Source organism: Marmota marmota, unplaced genomic scaffold (genome assembly GCF_001458135.2).
Source record: "Marmota marmota marmota unplaced genomic scaffold, marMar, whole genome shotgun sequence".
Taxonomy (NCBI): domain Eukaryota; kingdom Metazoa; phylum Chordata; class Mammalia; order Rodentia; family Sciuridae; genus Marmota; species Marmota marmota.
Genome location: NW_026000225.1, coordinates 2,007,410 through 2,023,592, shown reverse-complemented (window position 1 = coordinate 2,023,592; position 16,183 = coordinate 2,007,410). Strand labels below are relative to the sequence as shown.

At 35.5% G+C, this 16,183-nt stretch overlaps 1 protein-coding gene across 1 annotated transcript in view; it reads left to right on the top strand.

The window, feature by feature from the left end:
• Kat6a (lysine acetyltransferase 6A) overlaps nucleotides 1-3,636 on the top strand; it is a 102,601-nt gene extending 98,965 nt beyond the window's left edge. Inside the window, 1 exon segment of the mRNA XM_015506223.1 lies at nucleotides 2-3,636. Within this exon segment, the coding sequence (XP_015361709.1) occupies nucleotides 2-937 (936 nt within the window). The 3' untranslated portion in view covers nucleotides 938-3,636.
• The last annotated feature ends 12,547 nt before the right edge of the window (nucleotides 3,637-16,183 follow it).

The following is a 16,183-nucleotide window of genomic DNA, read 5'->3' as shown; positions in this document are numbered from 1 at the left end:
NCCCCCACCCCAACAGCAGCCCCCGCTATCACAATGTAGTATGAATAATAGTTTCACTCCAGCTCCTATGATCATGGAGATACCAGAATCTGGAAGCACTGGGAACATAAGCATCTATGAGAGGATTCCAGGGGATTTTGGTGCTGGCAGCTACTCTCAACCATCAGCCACCTTCAGTTTAGCCAAGTTGCAACAGCTGACTAACACCATTATGGACCCTCATGCCATGCCTTATAGCCATTCTCCTGCTGTGACTTCCTATGCAACCAGTGTTTCTTTGTCTAATACAGGACTCGCTCAGCTAGCACCATCTCATCCATTAGCTGGGACCCCTCAAGCACAAGCCACCATGACACCGCCCCCCAACTTGGCATCCACTACCATGAACCTCACATCACCTCTGCTACAGTGCAACATGTCTGCCACCAACATTGGCATTCCTCACACTCAGAGGTTGCAAGGGCAAATGCCAGTCAAGGGGCACATTTCTATCCGTTCCAAATCTGCGCCACTGCCCTCTGCAGCTGCTCATCAGCAGCAGCTATATGGCCGCAGCCCACCAGCGGTTGCCATGCAGGCTGGCCCTCGTGCATTGGCTGTTCAGCGTGGCATGAACATGGGGGTTAATTTAATGCCAACTCCTGCCTATAATGTCAATTCCATGAATATGAACACCTTGAATGCCATGAACAGCTATCGAATGACACAGCCCATGATGAACAGCAGTTACCATAGTAACCCTGCCTACATGAACCAGACAGCACAGTATCCTATGCAGATGCAAATGGGAATGATGGGGAGCCAGGCTTATACCCAGCAGCCTATGCAGCCAAACCCTCATGGAAACATGATGTACACTGGCCCCTCCCATCACAGCTATATGAATGCTGCTGGTGTGCCCAAGCAGTCACTCAATGGACCTTACATGAGAAGATGAGCAAGATGAACTTACAGTTAAAAACTTAAATATATATAAATAAAGGAACCTTTTATACTGACAAACCAGAGAAAAATGGACCTTTTTTCCATTAAAATATTGCTGTAGATTTAGAGGAATTTTTCTTTGGTTTATTTTATATTTTAGAAAACCTGATCTCTTTTTTGGGGGGTTCATTTTGTTCTGGGTTTTGGTTTTCTTCACAATCTTGAACATTTTACAGTAGAACTCATCTAAAAATGGATTCGGGGATGGGGGGAAACATGCACAAAATCTTTTCATAATTAAAAAGAGCCTTACTTTCTTTACACACCACATGGACAGAATTTGTGTAAAAGTGAATTCTCTTTATTTTATTTTTAAAATGTATGTTTCCCTCACTGTTTGCAGCTCCCAATGTTGTCATTTTTAAATGTTATATATACATCTCGAGGGTTAACCACACCCTTTCCTCCGAACCCAACCTTTCATTTCCTAACTTCATTCCAGCAGGAGGCACTTATGGGAGACTCGGACGGGGACATGGAGAACAACCCAAGCTCCTTAAACTTATTGTTAATATTATTGTTATTATTATTATTATTATTATTATTAATAAAGTGAGACAGGAAAATGCTTCTCCTTTTAAATCCCCTCCACTCCCTGTACACACACACCTCTTGAAACCTAGCCCCAAGAATGTTTCTTTATAGACAGACTTCATTGAAATCTTTGTTTTTCTTGAATCAAGTGTAATATAACCTTTCTTTTCTTTTTTAAAAATATTGCCACTCAGCACTCAGAGACACAAAATACTGTAAGTCTCACTTAACAGCAGAATCTCAGAGGAAAGCTGTTTGCAATCCTAATCCAGCCTTTGGAGAAATGGAGATGGTCAATTAACAATCAAAAAGAGGAAATGAACCTCTTGTTTTTTTACCACCTGGTGAATCAGCCATAACACACATATTCCATCCAGCCTCTTATTTTTAGTATGTACTTTGAAATGCTAACTAAGGGTCTTGATTCTTGAGCCTTTGACTCTGATAAAACAACAGCAGTCCCCAGTGATTTGCCTCTTAACAATCTTTCATCCAGTGTTGGTGGATGACTGTATGTTTCAGTGATTTGAAAAATACCTGACAAACCTTTGACACTGTTCATTTTATGTTGGAAGAGATAACTCAGAATGTTTGTCCAAAGGGAGATTATGGTGTACATTTTATAACTACTTATTAATACATACCTCTAGTTTTAATTTGTCTTTTGATGTCCTAAGTTCATCGCCTGTGAATCAGAGTGCACCAGCCCCTCTCCTTTGAGTGGCTAATTAGAAGAGGGATAGATCTACCACCAGCATAGTAGGGCACATCTGGACAGCAGGATTTTAGCAGGTTCATATGTTGCTCCCAATCCATTCTCTTTTCTCTTGTGCAACCAGTTCACCCATTCTCTTCCTATTACTTCATCCAGGGATAGGTAAAAAAATTATATATATATATATATTCCATCATTAGAAGATGGAAACTATTATACCACTTGGTATGTGCAGTCAAATATCCAAAAGGGAGAAATACTGCTTAACGAAATATCTGTAAGCATAAATTCTCTCCTTTATTTGTACATTTTATATAGATAAATTTTTAAAGTACTAATTAGGCATTAAATTTTTTCAAATGCACAGGTTTGTTGGTTTTTTTTATACACTTTAATTGACTTTCTCAATTAAGTGTGTTAGATAGAAAAAGGCAGAATTTCACACCTTACCGCTATCAACTCTGAGCATGTGCAAGGCTGTGTAGGACCCAGTTTCTCTGTATATACTATTCCAGTTCCCAATCATCTATGTAGAAAGTGCACTGTGCTGCCCTCTCCCTACATTTTCAGCTATGTCATTGCTTCCTGGATGGGATGGGGTGGGGATGGGGTGGGGAGGGGAGGGAGATATATTGGGAGGAGGGTGGGTCGGTCAAGGCAGAAGGAGAAGCTGTTGAAATGAGGGCCGTGAATTCAGTTTCTGTTGGTTTGCAGTTGTGTTTGGTTTTGTTCCTTTAAAAAAAAAAAAAATTCAATCGGGCAGCTCCCTTTTCCACAAGCCTCTTTGTGACTGTAGAACTATTGTAGAAAAAAAAATGTTCTTTTCTATATTATAAAAGAAATTATCCAACACAGTAATATTGGTACCTGTCATTTTTTCACTTCTGTTTTAAAAAAATGTATTTTTAGCAAGATAACTTGGGTAATCTTCTAAAAAAGAAATTTAAAAACTCACTGTTAGTGACTTTGATGCCTTTTAAAATAAGAGCTTTTTCATTTCATTCCATCTTTAAAATTTTTTATCTTTGTTGTAGAATATTAAAAACTATTTTAAGAAAGATAAAAATTCTCTTTAAAGAGATCTCTAGAGTGTGTGAATAGAGCTCCAGATGCCTCTAAAAGCCGCATGTACAAATGAAGCTAAGTCTATTCCTGTCTGTTTATATTTGCTTTTCCTGTTTTGTAACCTCTTTGTACTTTGTTCATGGTGACTTGTAAGCTAAGGGGAAGGGATGCCTAGATGCCTTTGTATTTCTCCATGTCATGCGCTCCTGGGCCAGTTGGCCTCCCTTCCTCTCCTTGTATGTAATATCTTTTTTTTCCCCCCTTTCTAGCAAGTACTTTCAAAAGAACTCTGTACATTTTAACATAAAAAAAAATAAATTATGTTGAGCCATTTTGGATGTCTGTCTTGTATGAGGAATTTTTCTTGCTTCCAAGTATTTCAGACTTCCGAATTCTTTTACACACATAAACTCACACACACCTTATACCAGTAAATATTTGCCTTTTCATATTCATTTTTATTATAGAAAGTATAAATTCATGGCCTTTGCTTTGAATTCTAGTTTTTACTCATGTATATATTTATATGCCAACAATAAGGATGTGTTTTCCTTTTTCAGAGAAAATCTGAAAAACTTTGAATTTTGTAGGGAAATCCATTTGAAGATTTTCTAAAAGGATTTATAATAACCCATACAACGAAAGGAAACAGTTGCAATAACAAGTAGCTCTTAGATTTCAAATAAATTAGAGGAGTAACTAAAATTAATCTTGTTTTGTAAAGGAAAACATTGGGGTTTTCCCCCCTTCATTTCAGTTTACAATCAAGGAAAATTTGTCATTCTTTTGGTAGAAATCAAGATTCCGAACATTGATAATTTTTTTATGTGTGTGTGTTTTTCTGAGTTATTGTGCTTGCCTCTTGTCATTTACAATTCTGGATATATGGCAGATTCCAGAAAATTATAGATTTAGTTTTGGAAAATTGCCCTTAGTTTCTTTTGATAGAGGGGTGAGGCAAACTTGAGGTACAAGTTTTAGTGATCACCATACTTTACCTGCCCTTTCAAACTGAGGAATTCAGGAATTGTACATGACGCTGTCTGTAGCAGACTTTTTGTTCTAAACCTCATGCCATTAAAATTCAGAACAATCATGTCATCTCCAAAGAGAAATGATTTATATCTCTTGTTTCTTCATTTGCTTAGATAACCATGATTTGGACAGGCTATGTCATTATACTGTGCAATTTGTGGGTTGTCTCAAAAACTGCCTTTTCATAATGTACAAAGTACCTGTTGTAAATGAATTCAACATGAAGCAATTCTGATTTTTCTACAAAGGACATAATGTGATCAGATAGTGTATTATAGATTTTTTAACACACCCTTCACTGATTTATATTGCATTTAACAATTTAAATTATATAATTCCATCTATGGCCAACTCATTAGTGCTCTTTGAGTAGGAAAGGTGCTCACATTTATTTTCTACTCTCTGACTTTTTCACTATTCAGAAGGTAGATTGAAGAATATATACTTGGTTAATGTGTATATTGCTGAGAGTCCTGGCCTACCGATATTAAGAACCTCTTGTCATGCAGTCAGGAACTAGGAGTATCAGGAATTATTATTTTTAAAGTCTCTGGGCATCTGAAGTGGTGCCTGCTACCTTTGTAGCATGGTGACAACTGTACATATTCACTGAACACGAGAATCTTTGTCAGGCTGACACTTGTGGCTTGTTAGGTGAGATTTATTATTTCAGATTCAACAAATTACAGTTTGAGCGGTGTACAGTGATTTTTGTCATATTCTTTCCCCTCGTCTTTTCATAATGCACAAGATACAGGTCAATGATGATGATAATTGAAAGGAACAGAGAAAGAACAAACAAAAATGGCCCTTGTTGGCAGAACAGAGTATACAGGACTGTCAAGACAAATGGGGGGCCGGGTCGAAGCGCTCTACTTTGTATCCTTAGTGTGACTTTGAATGAACCTAAAAACTCATGTGAAACAAAAGACCACTTAGAGTAACATTTCTAATGACAGCAGATGTCTGATATTCTTGAGCATGGTCAGCCAATTAAAAGCTGATGATCCCCAGAGCAAAACCCAACCCATTAATAAGTTCCTGTTAAGGGGCAGGATTGGTTGTGTGAGTTGATGTGGTTACATAATGCAGCGTAGACCCATGTTTTGTATTGTTTTTCCCCCCTCAGGGTGACAGCTACAAATAAGGCTTAATGGAAATTCTTTGCTTTCTTAATAAGGACCCTAAATACTGATAAAAATTACATAAAGTCTCAAAAAAGGTGACAGGTATTATTTTTACCTGAAATAAGGAAAGGCCAAGGGTATGGTGGGTTTGAGTTTTTGAGGTCTTTTAAACCACTAAAGGGAGGTATCCATAGCAAATTGTTTTTCTTTTTTGCTCTTTTTAGTTATATATGACAGTAGAATGTGTATTGACATATCTTACATACATTGGAGTATAACTTCCCATTCTTGTGGTTGTACATGATGTGGAGTTATAATGGTCATATTCGTTTATGAATATAGGAAATTTATGTCCAATTCATTTTACTGTCTTTTCCATTCCCACCCCTCTTCCCCCATTCCCTGCTGTCCATTTGGTGAACCTCCAATCCTCCCTATTGTGAGTCAGCATTCACATTATCAGAGAGAACCATTCAGCCTTTAGTTTTGGGGGATTGGTTTATTTCACATAGCATGATAGTCTCTAGTTCCAACAATTTACTGGCAAATGCCATAATTTCATACTTTTTTATGGCTGAGTAATATTCCATTTTGTATATGTACCATATTTTCTTTATTCATTCATCTGTTGAAGGGCACCTAGGTTGAGTTCATAGCTGCTGTGTCACTATAGTATGCTGATTTTAATTGGAGTGGGATAACTGGGTCAAATTGTCAAAGGAAATGAACAGATATTGCACAGAAGAAGAAATATGAGTGGTCAACAAATATGTGAAAAAAAAAGTTCATCATCACTAGCAATTAGAAAAATACAAATTAAAACTCTGAGATTTCATCTCACTCCAATCAGAATGGCAATTATCAAGAATACAAGTAACAATGTTGGCAAAGATGCGGGGTGAGGGGAAAGGCACATTCATAATTTGCTGGTGGGACTGCAAATTGATGCAACTACTCTGGAAAGCCGTACAGAGATTCCTCAGAAAACTTGGAATGGAACCACCATTTGACCCAAATTATGTCATTATGGTTGAATTTGAGCATAGTTTTCTAAAGAAAATGAAAACCTATGTTGGCAAGGAGATGAGAGCAGTTCTATAGGCAGGAACCTCTTTCAAGTAAGTACATGGTTTCAAAGATGTTTGTTTTCACTCCTTTTCAGGGAAAATAACTAGAATTGACAAGACTCTTAACTTGATATTCTCAAGTTCTTAGTTGGAAGGTGTAAATCTGAAAGCTGAATAATAATGGACTGTTACAAAAACAACAACAACAAAAAAAAACTTTAAAGGGTCAAGGAAATATCCTGTTAAAAGCACAAAGGAAAACAAAACAGACTGAAATCAGCCATTTGATAGGTTTTGTCATTGAAACTCAGATTGTAGTCTTCTGTCATTCTTTTCCATCCTCCTTGGTACATCGACTTGGTCCTCATGGGTCCCTGTCTCAGTCGCCTTCTTGCAGTGTCAGGTATCACATGAAGACAGAGGGATGCCCAAAGAATAAGTTCTTTCTTTCCCTATCTCTTTCTTAAGCACTTTTTTTTTTATTTTTTATTGTGGGTTGTTCAAAACATTACAAATTTCTTGACATATCATATTCGACACTTTGATTGAAGTGGGTTATGAACTCCCACCTTCACCCCATAAAATTGTGAAAATAAAGCATATACTCAAGTCTGAAAAACATGTACAGCCAAACACATTTGTTTAAAACAAATACCTCTATAAAACCAAATCAAGGGTCCAACATCAGCAGCCCAGTAGTCCTACATCCTGACTTGGAGAGCCCCCCCTTTTTTTAAATATCATTTTTTATTGTTGTTGTTTATGTTTTATGTGGTGATGGGGATTAAACTCAAGGCCTCATGCTTGCTAGGCAGGTGCTTTACCACTGAGCTACTCCCCAGCCCCTTGGAGAGTCCCTTGTTGATCACAGTCTTCCCTCCCAACCAAAGATAATGATCACCCAAACTTATGTGGTAAATATCTTAATTTTTCCTTGTTTTTTACTACCTAGGTATGCATTCTTAAAACTTTCATTCATGCTTTAACATTCATTTTATTTTGCCTGGATTCTAAAACACCATAATTTCATTTCATTTTGCCTGGTTTAAAACTTTTTAGAAATGGAATAGTACATTTTGTATCTAGTATCCCTCAACATGTTTGTGAGATTTCTTTATGTTGTTGGACAACACTGTAATTCATTTCATTGTTGTATAATATTCTATCATGTGACTCCACAAAAATGTACATTCTAAAGCTGACAAATATTGAGGTTCTTTCCAGTTTGGGTTATTACAAATAATACTTTGTTTAATCCCACATAGGTCCCTTGGTACACATTTGCAGATATTTTTCTGAGATGTATTCCTATAAGATAGGATGGGTACAAATTCACCTGTGCTAGATAATGCCAAATGGTTTTCAAAAGTAACCATACCATTTTCTTTTCTTTTTTTCTCACCTCAGCAGTATATAAGAGTTCCTGTTATTTTACATTCTCCTCAATACTTCAACCATTTTAATTTTATTAATCTTGTGCATGTGCAAAAGAATCTCCATGGTTTTCTTTTGCATTTCCCTAATTACAAATGAGATTGAGCACCTTTTTATGTTCTTATTGGCTATTTGAAATTCCTCTTTTATGAAGTGTTCACTCAAGTTTTTTGAACTACTAAATTGTCTTTTTCTTGTTGATTTGTAGGAATATTTTATGTCTTTTGCATAAGAATCTCTTGTCAGTTATAAATGTTTTACATATCTTCTCCCATTCTGTGACTTACTCTTTTAGTGGTGTCTTTAGATGAACATAAGTTCTTAATACTAATGTGTTCCAGTTGAATAAATATATTCCTTCATGGGTAGTGCTTTTTCTGCCAGGATTGAGAAATCTTTCCCTACCCTAAGATTATAATGTTATTCCCTGTAATTTCTAACAACTTCATTATTTTGCTTGCATAGTTAAATCTTTAATATAGCTGTAATTGATTTTTGTTCAAGATGTGGGATAAGGGACCAGTTTAATTTTCCCCTTATGTATTCACAGTTCTTAAACCATTTATTCTTTCACCAGTGCATGATGTGATGACTACATATACATAGGTCTATGTCTGGACTATCTCTTTTATTAATCTTTATGTGCATTGTTTAAAATAAGTCTTCATATTAAACAAAACAGTTCTCACACTTTCTTCTTTAGAAGTAATTGATTCTGCTAGATCTTTGTCATTTACATGTTTTTTTAATTAGCTTATTAGATTTTTGTTATAAATCCTATTGACGTTATATTGTGACTACATTTATCCTAAATGTCAATTTGGTAAAAATTATTATCTTAACAGTATTGGCTCTTTCAGTTGTTGAAATGGTACATCTATGCATTTGTTTAAAACTTTTTTAATTTCTATCAATTTTTAAATTGATTTCTGCATTATTGATTTTTATTGGTCTCTGTACTTTGTTACCTTAATTTATCGGTCTTTAATACTTTTGAAACTATAAAGATATGAACACAAAAATGATTTTTAGCTATTTTTGGTATATACAGAAAGTAACTTTTGTACTTTGACATTTTATTCAGCCTTCCCCCCACCCTTTTCATTGGCTCTTTTTAGTTATGTATGACCTTAGGATTCATTTTGACATAATTATAAAAGCAAGGAATATAATTTGCTCTGATTCAGTCCCCAGTGCTTCCCTTTTTCCTCCTCTCTTCCCTCCTTTGTTCTTAGTAATTCAATTAATTCACTCACTTAGTAATTCAATTAATTTACCCTCAGATTCTTTTGGATTTTTACCTAGATAGTTATATGATCTCTAAAAATGAGTTTTATTTCTTATTTCTCAATTTTGGGGGGCTTGTTTGTTCATTGTTGTGGTACTAGGAATTGAACCTAGTGGTGCTTTACTGATACATCCCCAGTCCTTTTTATTTTTTTATTTTGAGTCAGAGTCTTGTTGAGTTTCCCAGGCTGGTCTTGAACTTGAGATCTTCCTGCCTCAGCCTCTGGAATTACTGGGAGTAAAGGAATGTGCCACCATGCCTGACCTTTTCTAATTTTTATGCCTTTTTTCCCCTTGTCTCTCCTTTGGCCTTATAGAATTGGGTAAGACTTCAGTAGACATTGAGAAAAGAAGTGATGAGGGCAGGCATACCCTCAGTCAGATGAAAGAAGATCCATTCAATTTCTGATTTCCTAAGTGTATTTGTCATGAAAGGATGTCAAATTCTATCAAATGCTTTTTCTGATTTTTTTTCCTCTTAGAATCTGTCCATGTGGGCAAAATGTTGGTTGCTTTCCCAATGTTAAACCAATATGTGGGAAAATGTATGAGTAAATCTAAATGATTATACATATATATATTATTAAGTATAAAATGATAATTTCTTGTTGGGAGATAATATACTGAGTTGAAGTATTTCAATTTCCTTATATTATCTTGATTAGTATTAGCTATGGAGAAATTAAAGATGCATGTTTTAAACTTCCATGATAACTACCAAAAGAATGAATAGCAAGAGAATATTACTTCTAAAAATAATATGTGGGGAAAATGGAATGATAAATTTTAGTAAACACTAAATCCAAAAGGAGGGAACAAAAGACAAAAGACAAAGACAAAAAGATTAAATATACAATCCATAATCGATAGACTTGAATGCAAAGATGTCAATAATTAAGTTATTAGTAAGTGTACTAAAAATTCCATTTAAAAGACATAGATTATTAAAATCTATTATTAAAATCCTTACTTGATGGTGTTTACAAGAGAACCATCAAAAACTTAAGAAAACTAAAAAATGTTAGGAAAATTATGTCAGGAAATTACTAATGAATGAGAACTGCCATATCTATATTAATATGAAACAGAGTAAAATTTAAGGCCAAAGGAAGAATTACTAGGATAAAGAGTATTAATAATGTAAAAGTTTTAATTCATCAGTAAGGTATAAAAATTCTAAATACATATGTTCTTATTAACATGATTCCAAAATATATAAGGTAAAATTGGGCAGAACTATGAGGAAAAATAGTCTACAGCCATAGTGGAAGTTTTTTTTTTTTTTAATTAACAAATTATTGGTGTAATTTTAGATTCACAACAAAACTGAACAGAAGGTACAAAATTTCCTTGTCCCCACACATATACAACCTCCTTCACTATTGACATCCCCCACCACAGTGGTGTATTTGTTATAATTGATGAATCTACATGGACACATTATTATTACCCGAAGGCTGTAGTTCACATTGGAGTTCACTCTTGGTGTTATATATTCTATGGGTTTTTCATGAGTGTGCATGTATCCACAGCTGTCTGTATCATATAGAATAGTTCACTGCTCTAAAACTTCTCTGGTATGCCTATTTATCCCTCACTCTCTTCTAATTCCTGGCAACAGATCTTTTTACTGTCTCAGTAATTTTTTTCAGACTGTCATGTAGTTGAGATCATACAATATGTGACACCTTCCAATTTATGTCTTTCAGTTAACTACATGCTTTTAACTTTTCTCTGGGTCTTTTCACAACTTGACAGGTCATGTCTTTTTAGCACAAATGATATTCCCATTGTCTGGATTTATCAATTTATCCATTCACAAAGCACATCTTTGTTCCTTCCAATGTTGGCAATTACAACTAGAGCTGCGGTAAACAGTCATTTTCAGCCTTTTGTTTCTACAAATTCTTAATTAATTTGGGCCAATACCGACAAGGGCAATTGAGGGATTATATGGTAAGAGAATGTTCATTTATATAAGAAACTGTGGTTTGTCTGCTAAAGTGACTGCATCAGTTTGCATTCCCACCAGCAACGAATGAGAACCTCTCTTGCTCCACATGCTTGCCAGCATTTGGTGTTGTTGGTGTTTTGAATTTTGTCCATTCTAATAAGTGTGGGAAGTATTTCACTTTTGTTTTACTGTGCATTCTCCTGATAACACATGACATGATGTGGATCATCTTTTCATATGCTTACTATTGCTGTCTATGTGTCTTCTTTGGTGAGAATGTGTTCAGGTATTTTGCTAATTTTTTAATTGGGTTTTCTTTTTCTTATCTAGTTCTAAGAGTTCTTTGGGGCTGGGGATATATAGCTCAGTTGGCAGAGTGCTTGCCCCACATGCACAAGGCCATAGGTTCAACCCCCAGCACCACACACACACAAAAAGAGTTCTTTGTATATTTACAGACAACAGTCCTTTATCAGATGTGTTCTTTCCCAGCCTATGGCTTGTCTTCTCAGTCTCTTAACATTATTTTTTGTGTGTGTGGGCATTGCTACTGTGGATTGAACCCAGGGCCTTATACAAGCTAAGTAAGTGTTCTACCACTGAAGTATGTTCTTTGCCCATTTTTTAATTATTATTTTTAAGACAGGCTCTCACCCTAAGTTGCCCAGGCTGGCCTCAAACTTGCAATCCTCCTACCTCAGCCTCCCTAATAGCTGAGATTACAGACATGGGCCACTGTGTCCAGGTTTAGTATTATCTTTTGCAAAGAAAAAAATCTTTAATGAAAGTCCAGCTTATCAATTAATTTTCTCATGGTTGTCCATTACTGTAAAAATATATCTGAGACAAACCAAATTACTAGAAGGAAAGGTTCATTTTGGCTCACAGTTTCAGAGGTTTCAGTCTGTGGTTGCTTGGCTTCATTACCTTTTGTGCCTACGGCAAGTCAGTACATCATGATGCAGTGAAGCAAACAGCTTACCTCATGGCAGCTAGAAAGCAAAGAGTGAAGGAAGGGGCTGGGGTCCCAGTATGCCCTTTAAGTACATGTCCCCAGTGACCTAACCTCCTCCACTAGGGCCATTTAAATAACAACCTTGAAATAACTTAAAGGTTCTGCCACCTCCCAATAGCAACATAGGATGGGGACCAAGCCTTTAGCATATGGGTCTTTGAGGGAACACTTGTCCAAATCATTGAATGTGGATTCTGCTTTTGATGCCGTATCAAAGAAGTCATTGCCATACCCGACGTCATCTAAGTTTTCTCCTGTTATGTTCTAGAAGTTTTATTGTTTTGAACTTTACATTTAGGTCTGTGATTCATGTTGAGTTAGTGTTTGTGCATGGTGTACCTTGATTCTTTTTTCTTTCTTTTCTCTTCTTTTTCTTATTCTATGTAGATACCCACACTATTTGTTGAAAAGACTACCCTTGCTCCTTTGCCAGATATCAGTTGACTCTATTTATGTGGGTTTACTTCTGGGCTATTATGTTCCATCAAACTATCTGCCTATATTTTTACCAACACCACACTACCTTGATTACTGTAGCTTTATAGTAAGTCTTGAAATCAGGTAGTATAAGTTATCTGACTTCATTCTTCAATTTTGAGTAGATAATTCTAGATCTTTTGCCTATAAACTTCATAGTTATATAACAGTTGTTAATAATCCACAAAGTATCTTGGGATTGCATTGAATCTATAGATCTGGTAGAGAAGAACTGAAATCTTGAGAATATTTGGTATTAGTAAACATGAAACATATCTCCAGTAATTTAGTTTTTCTTTGATTTTGTTTATTAGAATTTTCAGTTTTCCTCATATAAATCTTGTACATATTGTATTAGATTTACACCTTAATGTTTCAGTTTGGGAGTGCTAATGTAAAATAGTAATGTATTTTTAATTTCAAATTCTACCTGTTCATCATTATTACATAGGAAAGTGTATAGTGAGAGATTCAAAGGCCTTTTCTAGGTAAATTATAAAATTAGATGGCAGAAATCTGTCATGATATAAAAGAATTGAATAAAATTGACAAAAATTGCTCTAGTGGACACATAAAACACAGCACACAACAGTAGCCTAATATGTAGTATCCTTAACAACTGGCTATACAGCCAGGCATGGTGGTGCATCCCTGTAATCCCAGTGACTTGGGAGGCTGAGACAGGAGGATGGGAAGTTCAAGGCCAACCTCAGTTACCTAGTGAGGCCCTATGCGACTTAGTGAGGGCCTGTATCAAAATAAAAAATAAAAAGGCCTGGGTTGGGGGTGGGGGTGGGGGATATAGCTCAGTTGGTAGAGTGCTTACCTCACATGCCCAAGGCCCTGGGTTTAATCCCCAGCACCAACAACAACAACAAAAAAAATCTTTAAAAAGGCCTGGGGAAGCAGCTCAGTGGTAAAACACCCCTGGCTTTAATCCCCAGTATCAAAAGAATAAATGAAATAATTAACTGTCCCTGTGCTAAACACTAAAGCATGTTTTAACAAATACCAAAAGATTTAATCTTCTGACTACTATGTGATTACACTAGCAATCTATAAGAACAAGATAACTAGAAAGTCTCCAGATGTTTAGAAAGTAAGAAATATGTTTTTAAATAATTTATCTACCAAAGAAATGCAGAATTTAAAAAATATTTTGAGCTAAATTATTTGTAACCCAGTGCCTAGAGGATCTAGACAAGGATCATCAAATGCTGCTAGCATCATAAAAAGAGACATCCAGCACACCATGTGCATTTTCATACCACCTATGAAACTATCCATGTCAGAAAAAAAAATCAACTAGGTTCTGAAGAAGCCTCAGTTTGTCAGCTTACAGGAACTACAAGAGACAGAAGAATATATTAAACACCACCCCAAGTATACAACCAAAATCTGGAATATGAAAAACATCACAGGATAAATAACAGATAAAGTGCAAGGAATTGAAGGGGGACATAAACCTGAGGGAAGGGTTTATAGATCAAGAGATGTAAAATACACATGAATGAAATGAATTCTGATTCCTAGAAGTCAACTTTAAAATGTTTACTGTATAGGGAATTTGAACGCTGCATATTTGATGCTGTTGAGGATTCATATTAAGTGATTTAACAATATTGTGTTTGTTTAAAATGTTATTTTCTTTTAAAGTTAAATGCTGAAACATGGATGAAAGGACACACTGAGATTTGCTTCAAAATAATCCAGCACTGGCATAAATTAAATATTAGCAATGAGCTTATAATTACTGAAATAATATTACCATTTGAGCTGGAAAAAAAAGATTTTGTTTGTTTGTTTGTTGGTACTGGGAATCTAACCCAGGGTTGCCTACCACTGAGCTTCATCCCTAGAGAAGGGTCTGGCTAAATTGCTGAGGGTCTTGTTAGGTTGCTGAGGCTGTCCTCCAGCTTGTAATCCTTCTGCCATGGCTCCCAAGTCAATGTAATGACAGGTGGGTGCCACTGTACCTGGCAAGCCAGATTTCTTGATGTTAGTGAATAAATGTGAATTTAGTATTCTATTCTCCCCACTTTTGAAAATTCTGAACTTTTAAATGATAAATTTTTTAAAAGTCATTTAAAAACTTATGGCCTTTATTTAAATGCATATAGATAAACAGAAGGGCTGAAGATGAAAATAGCACATACACCCACCAGATTGAAAAGGTAGAGATTGAAAAGGATTGAAAATATAAAATATTCGTGATAACGTGAAGCAACTAGAACTCTTATAAACTGCTGGTGGAACTATAAATTCTTTTGACTACTGGAAACTTCTTGGTGTTATCTATTGTGGTTGAAATTATTTGCATCCTATCACCTAGCAATTCCATTTTAAGTTATAAATCTAGAGAAATACATCTACAAGTATGTTCATAGCAATATAAAAACAGCCCACAAGTCATCAACATTAGAACAGTTCGATACTTTGCAGTGTGTGCAAACAAAGGAATTCTATATATCAATGAAATGAAAAGAACTTCAGTAATATTCAATAAATGAATGAGCAAAAGACACCAAATTTAAAAAGTATGTATAGGACACCAATAAACATGAACCACAAAGAAAAATCTGACCAACTAGATTCCATTAAAAGAAAAACTTCCAGCTCTTTGAAAGATACTATTTAAAATTAAAAGTTTGGCTACAGCCTAGGAGATTTCCATATTTACAATGCATATATCTGAGGAAGGATTCATGGATGGAGTACATAAAGAACACTTTCAACTCAATAATAAGAAAATCTATTTTTAAAAAATGGGCAAGGAATTTGAACAGGCATTTCACCAAAGAACATATGTGAATGGCCAATGCTATGTGAAAAGATTTAAAGAAAATAAAATTAAAAGCATAATGAAATACAATTTACACAGCCAGAATGGAAAAAAAAAAACCCTAAAGATTGCATGTTTGGTTTTTATTTCTTTGGTTTTGGAGATTTGAACCCAGGGCCTTACACAGAGTAAGCACATGCTCTACCACTGAGCTACATTCTTGGCCCCAAAGATTGACCATATTAAATGTTGATGAGGATGTGGTGGGAATGTAAAATAGTACAACCATTTTGCAAAACATTTTGGTAGTTTCTTAAAGAGTTAAGCGTATACTTACCATATTCATCCCAGAAAGTTCACTGCTCAGTATTTACCCAAGAGAAATGGAAGCATGTGTCCACCCAAAGACTTATACAGCTTACAATAACAGTTTGAATCACAAATGGTCAACACTGGGAAGAACCCAGATGCCTGTTAACTGTTGAGTTGATGGGCAACCATGGCTTAGTCACACAATGAGACGCTTTCTCTGTGATAAAGGATACATATGACACTATGAAGAAATCTCAAAAACACTTTTTTGAGCCAAAGAAGTCAGATTCAGAAGAGTACTTTCTGCATCATTCCGTTTATATAAAACTACCAAAGGCAAACCTAATCTGTAATGACAGAAAGCAGATGAGTGAGTGGTTGCCTAGGGATGGGAG